Below are 9605 nucleotides of genomic sequence, written 5' to 3'. Positions count from 1 at the left end.
AAAAAAAAAAATGCTGGCCATAGTGGCTCACACCTGTAATCCCAGCACTTTGGGAGGCTGAGGCGGGTGGATCACCAGAGGTCAGGAGTTCCAGATCAGCCTGGCTAACATGGTGAAACCCTGTCTCTACTAAATGTATAACATTAACTGAGTGTGGTGGCACTCCTGTAATCCTAGCTACTTGGGAGGCTGAGGCAGGAGAATCACTTACTTGAACCCAGGAGGCAGAGGTTGCAGTGAACCAGGATCATACCACAAAATTCCAGCCTGGGAGACAGTGCGAGACTTCTGAAAAAAAAAAAAAAAATTGTTTGAAATGGAGTCTCACTATGTTGCCCAGGCTGGTCTGGAACTCCTGGCCTCAAATGATCCTTCTGCCTCAGTCTCCCAAAGTGCTAAGATTACAGGCATGAGCTACCATGTCCAGTCAAGCCAGGTGTTGGACATAAGCCTGGGCTCTGGCTCTGAATCTTCAACCACGCTGCAGCCAGCTACTACCAATAGATCTGATTTGGCATTCCAGGGCAAACCCTCCTGATCCACCACAAAGCCCAGAGCTACCTACACTAGTGTGGGGGAAAGGAGAACCCTGGAGGGCTTTTTGTATAGGGCAGCATGGGGGGGTGGAGACGCGGGACCCTTCCCAGCCTCTTCCTCTCCCTGCAGCCGCCCGTCTCCTCATCAGCCCGGCAGCCGAGGTGGTGGAAGGACAGGCAGTGACACTGAGCTGCAGAAGCGGCCTGAGCCCCACGCCTGATGCGCGCTTCTCCTGGTACCTGAATGGAGCCCTGCTTCACGAGGGGCCCAGCAGCAGCCTCCTGCTCCCTGCGGCCTCCAGCACTGACGCCGGCTCATACCATTGCTGGGCCCGGGACGGCCACAGTGCCAGTGGCCCCTCTTCGCCAGCCATCCTCACTGTGCTCTGTGAGCAGCCACCACCTGCTGCAGCCTCCTGCCGGGACCCACCAACCACCCCACCTCCTCCTCCTCCAACAGGCCCCCCAACCCTGTCCTGCCCTGCCCTGCCCCAGGGTTTACATCAGGAGGCCTGGGTCACAGGCCTGGCCATGATGGGCCTCTCTACCTGGGGCTGAAGTTTAGGAAATGAGGCTGGGGCCTTCTCTACCCCTCCACGTCTTTACCTTCCAATCCCAGCCCTGTGGGCTCCTCTGTCCCAGCCTCAAGCTAAGCATGGGCACCACATCCATGCTCTGTCCTCATGGGTGAGCCCTGGGACACCACACTCCTCTGTTTGTGCACATGCCCCACAGGCTGCGCTGGGCTCCCATAGGCACCAAGGCAAAGCCCCTCAGCACAGGGACAGATGGCCCCTCTGCATCCGCCAAGAGGGGAGGCTCCATATGAGACCAAGGGCCTGATTCCAGAGGCTTCCCTTGACACGCATGTGCCGGAGCCACATCCCAGAACTGTCAGAGGGCAGTCGCCTCTGCAAGGTTTTCTGGTGTCTGAGTGAGATCACATGGGGGCCGCGGCTGATGGCTCTCTTTTGGCCACCTGTCTCCAGAAGCCTTCAGGAAGAGGCCATTCTATGCATTCGCTAGTATCACAGGATCTGGCTTGGAGATCAGAGATAAGCTGCAGGGCAGACCTTGAGGGGAGGCTCGTGGTAAGGCATTAGGTGCAGGGTGGGAGCAGAGAGCACGACCCCCAGGGACTGCTAGGTGGACACCCTGCTCAGCAGCAGATGGCACTTACGCAAGGTGGCAGTCAGCCCATACGGCACCTTTGTTTGAGCTAGAAAATGGTGCTCCTTCTTCTGGGAAGACTCAGTCAGCATCAGGGCCCAGCCTAGCTTGAGGAGCATGAGCTGAGTTCCACCCACCCTGGTCTGGCTGCCCGTGTGCAGTGCACAGTCTGCACAGCTGTTTGGGGCAGCCCTAGGGATCTGCCTTTGTCCAATGTATTCTGGGAGCCTAGCCAGGCTTGTGGGGCCCTGGCAGCGACCGTGGGATGACTGCCCATGTTCTTCCTCCCTGCAGACCCCCCTCGCCAACCAACATTCACCACCAGGCTGGACCTCGATGCCGCTGGGGCCGGGGCTGGACGGCAAGGTCTCCTTTTGTGCCGTGTGGACAGCGACCCCCCCGCCAGGCTGCAGCTGCTCCACAAGGACCGTGTTGTGGCCACTTCCCTGCCATCAGGGGGTGGCTGCAGCACCTGTGGGGGCTGTTCCCCACGCATGAAGGTCACCAAAGCCCCCAACTTGCTGCGCGTGGAGATTCACAACCCTTTGCTGGAGGAGGAGGGCTTGTACCTCTGTGAGGCCAGCAATGCCCTGGGCAACGCCTCCGCCTCAGCCACCTTCAATGGCCAGGGTGAGCTGGGCAGGGAATGGGCGGCCTGGGGACAGGGGCTGGAGTTCTGGACTGTTCTGCTCCCGGGAGGATCTAATCAGGCAAAACCACTCTGTGCAGCTGTGGGGGCCCCTCGCTGCCCTCCTCCACATTCGGGAAGAGCAGAGCTGCTCCTTCCCATGATCTCTGTTCAGGCCAGGGACAGGCGACACAGTACACAGCTGGTCTCTGAGGAAGGACTCCCCAGCTGGGATAGTTGGGCTGCCTTGTCCTCCTTCCCCGTACTGCAACCCTCTCTGCCCAGAGCCCGCACAGTCCCCAGGGCCCAGTTCTCCCAGGCTGCCCTGTGAACTGGCTTGCTTTTCTCCCCAACCCTGTGGGCACCCCAGGGGGCCTCCTTCCTATTCCTTCCAGACGAGTGGCTGGACCCCTGACTCCTGGGGGCAGGGGGTGGTCAGTGAGCCTGTGCTGCCTGCTCTCCAGCCACTGTCCTGGTCATTGCACCATCACACACGCTTCAGGAGGGCACAGAAGCCAACCTGACTTGCAACGTGAGCCGGGAAGCTGCCGGCAGCCCTGCCAACTTCTCCTGGTTCCGAAATGGGGTGCTGTGGGCCCAGGGTCCCCTGGAGACTGTGACACTGCTGCCCGTGGCCAGAACTGATGCTGCCCTTTACGCCTGCCGCATCCTCACCGAGGCTGGCGCCCAACTCTCCACTCCTGTGCTCCTGAGTGTACTCTGTGGGTGACTAGCATGGGCAGCCTGGGGACTTGGAGGGTGGAGGGGTGGTCTGGGGAGAACCAGGGGTTGGGCTGGGGTTTGGGGAGGGAAGAGTGTGGCTTAGGCTGTGTGTGTGGCAGGAGGTGGGGGACATAATGTGGCAGTTGTAATGTGGTGAGCTAGGCTGCATGGCCTCAGCTCACTCTGTTCCTGCAGATCCCCCGGACCCTCCAAAGCTGTCAGCCCTCCTAGACATTGGCCAGGGCCACATGGCTGTGTTTGTCTGCACTGTGGACAGCCGCCCCCTGGCCCGGCTGGCCCTGTTCCATGGGGAGCACCTCCTGGCCACTAGCCTGGGTCCCCAGGTCCCATCCCGTGGTCGGCTCCAGGCTAAGGCTGAGGCCAACTCCCTGAAGTTAGAGGTCCGAGAATTGGGCCTTGGGGACTCTGGCAGCTACCGCTGTGAGGCCACAAATGTTCTTGGATCAGCCAACACCTCACTCTTCTTCCAGGTCCGAGGTGAGTGTCAGTCTTCTGAAGATATGGTAGACTCTGATGCCCTGGGGGCTACTCTGGTCAGACTTTGGGCTGGGTCTTGTGAATTTTATGCAGAAATGTGTCTTTTTCAGTCCTGGTAAGGGCAGTTTCCAGCCAGCCAGCAGAAGGCCTCCCTTCGCCTCCAGCTAGATATTTTCACCTGTAATAACTGCAGCAGCCACTAGGAGGCAGTGGCAATTCACAAGGTGGCTTGCTTGGTGGGAGCTCTTTCTGAAATAACTTACCTTGTGATCATAAAATTTTGTTACATAGTAAACATTCTCATAAATATATATATTTATATTATGCATATATGTTTATGTATGATATATACACATACAAATATACATTATGTGTATTCTTATGCATAATATATTCATATTTATATACATATATACGTGTGTATGTGTGTATATATATGTATATATAGTCTCTATAAAAATCCTCCCTCAGGCTGGGTACCATGTTTCACGCCTGTAATCCCAGCACTTTGGGAGGCTGAGGCAGGTGGATCACTTGAGGTCAGGAGTTCAAGACCAGCCTGGCCAACACAGTACTAAAATTACAAAAATTAGCCAGGTGTGGTGGTGGGCATTTGTCATCCCAGTTACTCGGGAGGCTGAGGCAGGAGAATCATTTGAACCTGGGAGATGGAGGTTGCAGTGAGCTGAAATTGCACTTCACCCTGGTCTGGATGATAGAGTAAGACTCCGTCTTAAAACAAAAACAAAAACAAAACAAAATTCTCCCTAAACAAATAAACCAGGACAAAGGAAAGATAATACCCATAATGCAAAGGTCAAAGGAACACACATGCTTCTTCCACCACGGTGACCGACAGCACCAATTTTGGGACATTTACTTTGAGCCTTGGTTCTGTGTATCTTTTCTTACTTAGCATACCTATTTTGCAGGGAGAAATTGAAAGTTCGAGTTTTAGGAGCTTTTCCCCAGTTGCATGACCCTGCTGGCTGTGGTCTCAGGCATGGTCTGTGCTCTTGCTTAGCATTCCAGCTGTCCCTCCATCTCACTCCCTGCATCCTGGGGTTCTCCTGCTTCAGACCCAGGGGCCACCGAGGAGCTGCCCTTTGCCTGGTCCCCAGTTCCTGTGCTCTTGTGGCCTGGAGTCTGGATGCAGGTCCGGCCTGTTGAGGGCGCTCAAGATCACATAGCTGCTAACATTCCCTTCCAAGCCCTCGGTCACCCATGCTGAGTCCAGCTCCTAGTTAGGACAATGGCCCTGGGATGATCTAAATCCCTCCCTTTTCAGTGCTTTCTGGGTTGAACCAACATTTGTCAGGAGCTAACACATGCAGGCACGGTGCCTGGAACTGGGGTCACAGGTCACACAAGTCCAGTGCCCATGAGGCTTAAGCTTTGGTAGGCGAGATATGACTGACACAGTAAAACCATCCCACCAGGTGGTGGGAGGTAAATGCCAGCATGGAACCTGTACAGGAGAGTGGGGAGCAGGAGGGGCAAGGCATGGGGCTGAGTGGGCCCTGGCGGTGGTCTGGAAGGGGGCTGTGGCTCCAACTCATGGAGTTGGGTTGTGTAGTCCTAGGTGGACACGCACATGGTCCCAGACTGTGGGAGGTGTGGTGGAGAGCCCTCACCTGCTCTTGGTTTTCCCCTGCAGGAGCCTGGGTCCAGGTGTCACCATCACCTGAGCTCCAAGAGGGCCAGGCTGTGGTCCTGAGCTGCCAGGTACCCACAGGAGTCCCGGAGGGTACCTCATATCGTTGGTATCGGGATGGCCAGCCCCTCCAGGAGTCGACCTCGGCCATGCTCCGCTTTGCAGCCATAACTTTGACACAAGCTGGGGCCTATCATTGCCAAGCCCAGGCCCCAGGCTCAGCCACCACGAGCCTAGCTGCACCCGTCAGCCTCCACGTGTCCTGTAAGGACTTTTATCCCGTCGATGTGTTGGGGAAGGAATGCAGTCCCCTGGTCCTGGGCTCTGTCACGTGACAGGGCCCTGGATGAGGGACCCCCTGACCGGGTCCTGACTACTCCCCACCCTGTGTAGATGCCCCACGCCAGGTCACACTCACTACCCTGATGGACACAGGCCCTGGGCGACTGGGCCTCCTCCTGTGCCGTGTCGACAGTGACCCTCCGGCCCAGCTGCGGCTGCTCCATGGGGACCGCCTTGTGGCCTCCACCCTACAAGGTGTGGGGGGACCTGAAAGCAGCTCTCCCAGGTTGCAGGCGGCTGTGGCCCCCAACACACTGCGTCTGGAGATCCATGGGGCGATGCTGGAGGATGAGGGTGTCTACACCTGTGAGGCCTCCAACACCCTGGGCCAGGCCTCGGCCTCAGCTGACTTCGACGCTCAAGGTCAGTGTGTGTGTGTGTGTGTGTGTGTGTGTGTGTGTGTGTGTGTGTCTTCTTTAAAAGAGGAGAGGAGGTGGGACAGGGTTCTAGAAGCCTGGAGGCGTAGGAATAATCCCCATTCCCACCCTTCCTAATGGTGGTGGACTCCAGACTTGAGTTTCATGGGAGAACCCTTTTTTTTTTTTTTTTTTTTTTTGAGACGGAGTCTCGCTCTGCCGCCCAGGCTGGAGTGCAGTGGCCGGATCTCAGCTCACTGCAAGCTCCGCCTCCCGGGTTCATGCCATTCTCCTGCCTCAGCCTCCCGAGTAGTTGGGACTACAGGCGCCCGCCACCGCGCCCGGCTAGTTTTTTGTATTTTTTAGTAGAGACGGGGTTTCACCGTGTTAGCCAGGATGGTCTCGATCTCCTGACCTCGTGATCCGCCCGTCTCGGCCTCCCAAAGTGCTGGGATTACAGGCTTGAGCCACCGCGCCCGGCCGGGAGAACCTTTTTTAAACACCAAATTTTACATGCATGCCCAGTGGATAGAACTAAAGAGGGAATTTCAGGAGAAAGTGCAGCAGGGGAGGGGAGGTCTGCGGTCTCCCCATTTGCCCCCAGCCATGGTCAGGGAGGGGCTCAGGGCCTTCCAGGACTCTGCGGAACTCCACTGGGGACCACTCAGGAGCCAGTGGGCTATTCCCAAGCTCGACCTCTGAGCCCCATTTATAGGTGGGCCACCTGGGGCTCCCAGAGGCCAAGGGGCTCACCAGCAGTAAGGGCAGCTCACCCACATGGAGACAGGTGGCTTGCTATACACAGCCTCGAGACCGTCGCTGGTGTCCTGTGCTCTCCCTCTCCCCAGCTGTGAATGTGCAGGTGTGGCCCGGGACCACTGTGCGGGAGGGGCAGCTGGTGAACCTGACCTGCCTTGTGTGGACCACTCACCCGGCCCAGCTCACCTACACATGGTACCAGGATGGGCAGCAGCGCCTGGATGGCCGCTCCATCCCCCTGCCCAACGTCACAGTCAGGGATGCCACCTCCTACCGCTGTGGTGTGGGCCCCCCTGGTCAGGCACCCCGCCTCTCCAGACCTATCACCTTGGACGTCCTCTGTGAGTCTGGCTGGATGCAGGGTGGGGCTGGCAGGAGTGACAGCAGCCCACAGGGATCAGGGCATGGCCAGAACCCCACAGGTGTCCAGTGGGGAACTTAGTACCCAGTAGCTAGTGGAGAACTGGGCAAAGAGCATTAGAGTAGGGGGCACTGGGGTGAGTCCTGTCTGGGCAGAGGAGCAGTGCCTCAGATTGGGTGGTTGGGAGCCATTGGGGTGGGGAGCCAGGGCCCTCCTGAGTTTGAATGCCACCTGCAAACTGGCCTCCTGCAGGCTGCCGCCTGTGACTCCTTGTAAGCCTCTCATGCCCTGCAGACGCGCCCCGCAACCTGCGCCTGACTTACCTCCTGGAGAGCCGTGGTGGGCAGATGGCCCTGGTACTGTGCACTGTGGACAGCCGCCCGCCTGCCCAACTGGCCCTCAGCCACGCCGGTCGCCTCTTGGCCTCCTCGACAGCAGCCTCTGTCCCCAACACTCTGCGCCTGGAGCTGCGGGAGCCACAGCCCAGTGACGAGGGTTTCTATAGCTGCTCTGCCCGCAGCCCTCTGGGCCAGGCCAACACATCCCTGGAGCTGCGGCTGGAGGGTGAGGCAGGGCCCAGGCCAAGCCCACTGAGATGGAAACCCACTGTGGTGTCTGGCTGGGCCCAGCTGATCCTGGCCTCCTTCACACAGGTGTGCGGGTGATCCTGGCTCCAGAGGCTACTGTGCCTGAAGGTGCCCCCATCACAGTGACCTGTGAGGACCCTGCTGCCCGCCCACCCACCCTCTATGCCTGGTACCACAATGGTCGTTGGCTGCAGGAGGGGCCAGCTGCCTCGCTCTCATTCCCGGTGGCCACAAGAGCTCATGCAGGCGCCTACTCTTGCCAGGCCCAGGATGCCCAGGGCACCCGCAGCTCCCGTCCTGCTGCCCTGCAAGTCCTCTGTGAGCAGGGGGTCCTTGGCCAGGGCTGCCCAGGAGGAGGGTGCTGGAGGGTGCTCTGGGCTCTGGTGGGGGTGGGCACAGGACTGCAGTGGGCCCAGGAATGGGCAGTTGGGGAATGAGGACATAGGTGCTGGAGAAAGAGACAGTCCTATAAGCCCTGCCTGGAGTACTCTGCCCATAGGACTCCTGGGAAGGTGTCACTTCTAGGAAGTGGCCGTTGGTCCAGAGGCTTCAACCTGGCCAATCCCAGGCAACTGGGCAATACGCAGTGCAGGGTGTCTAAGCAAGGCCCCCATCTGTGCCCTGCCTGCCCACAGATGCCCCTCAGGACGCTGTCCTGTCCTCCTTCCGGGACTCCAGGGCCAGATCCATGGCTGTGATACAGTGCACTGTGGACAGTGAGCCACCTGCTGAGCTGGCCCTATCTCATGATGGCAAGGTGCTGGCCACGAGCAGCGGGGTCCACAGCTTGGCATCAGGGACAGGCCATGTCCAGGTGGCCCGAAATGCCCTACGGCTGCAGGTGCAAGAGGTGCCCGCAGGTGATGACACCTATGTTTGCACAGCCCAAAACTTGCTGGGCTCAATCAGCACCATTGGGCGGTTGCAGGTAGAAGGTGAGTGGGAGAGGGGGAGGAGGAGGGGCTCTGATGCTGTCAGGTCCAAGTCTATGAGAGGGGCTGGAGCTCCCACTAGAGCGGGCTGTGTGGTCTGAGAAAGCCCTGCCTTGAGAAGCCTAATCTGATGGAGGAGGCACAGCTCCCACTGGAGGGGGCACAGTTCCACCTTGGAAAGCCCAATCCCAAGTCAGACTGAGACCTTCCCACAATGTGCAGCGGCCCCTCAGAGGTCCACCCAGAGGCTCCAACCCCCGAGGCCTACAGATCTCCAACCACCTATCTATCCTCCACCCGCAGGTGCGCGCGTGGTGGCGGAGCCGGGCTTGGACGTGCCTGAGGGCGCTGCCCTGAACCTCAGCTGCCGCCTCCTGGGTGGCCCTGGGCCTATGGGCAACTCCACCTTTGCATGGTTCTGGAATGACCGGCGGCTGCACGTGGACCCTGTGCCCACTCTCGCCTTCACCCACGTGGCTCGTGCTCAAGCTGGGATGTACCACTGCCTGGCTGAGCTCCCCACTGGGGCTGCTGCCTCCACTCCGGTCATGCTCCATGTGCTCTGTGAGTGTGAACCTCCTCCCCTGCCTTAGTCTCCCCACACCTCACACGCCCACCTCAGTTCTTCCTCCTCTTCTGTCTGCCAAGAGTGAAGACTTCGTGGATATTGAGTTCTGGGTTGGAATCCTGGCTCTCCTGCTGTCTGGTTGTGTGATCTTATAAAATGGGGAATCCATCATTCACCTCATCTTGCAAGTAGTATAAGAAATAAATGGATGGGCACGGGGGCTCATGCCTGTAATCCCAGCACTTTGAGAGGCTGAGGTGGGTGGATCACTTGAGGCCAGGAGTTCGAGACTAGCCTGGTCAATATGGCGAAACTCCGTCTCTACTAAAAATACAAAAATTAGCACGGCATGATGGCACACACCTGTAATCTCAGCTATTCAGGAGGCTGAGGCAAGAGACTCGCTTGAACCTGGGAGGTGGAAGTTGCAGTGAGCCAAGATCACCACAGCACACTCCAGCACTCCAGACTGAGACTCTGTCTCAAAAAAA

General features: G+C 58.3%; 1 protein-coding gene across 2 annotated transcripts in view; it reads left to right on the top strand.

The window, feature by feature from the left end:
* SIGLEC1 (sialic acid binding Ig-like lectin 1, sialoadhesin) overlaps positions 1–9605 on the top strand; it is a 20725-nt gene that overhangs the window by 7210 nt on the left and 3910 nt on the right. For both annotated transcript variants that reach the window (XM_011974963.1, XM_011974955.1), the window contains exons 7-17: positions 667–924; positions 2001–2336; positions 2799–3056; positions 3253–3555; positions 5213–5473; positions 5603–5914; positions 6756–7007; positions 7322–7591; positions 7681–7932; positions 8250–8549; positions 8850–9110. In XM_011974963.1, coding sequence (XP_011830353.1) covers positions 667–924; positions 2001–2336; positions 2799–3056; positions 3253–3555; positions 5213–5473; positions 5603–5914; positions 6756–7007; positions 7322–7591; positions 7681–7932; positions 8250–8549; positions 8850–9110 — 3063 coding nt within the window. The remainder of the gene's footprint in view (positions 1–666; positions 925–2000; positions 2337–2798; positions 3057–3252; positions 3556–5212; positions 5474–5602; positions 5915–6755; positions 7008–7321; positions 7592–7680; positions 7933–8249; positions 8550–8849; positions 9111–9605) is intronic.

The sequence above is a fragment of the Mandrillus leucophaeus genome, unplaced genomic scaffold (assembly GCF_000951045.1).
Source record: "Mandrillus leucophaeus isolate KB7577 unplaced genomic scaffold, Mleu.le_1.0 Scaffold101, whole genome shotgun sequence".
NCBI lineage: Eukaryota > Metazoa > Chordata > Mammalia > Primates > Cercopithecidae > Mandrillus > Mandrillus leucophaeus.
The sequence above is the reverse complement of the archived record's forward strand: the minus strand, read 5'-3'. Positions and strand labels throughout refer to the sequence as shown.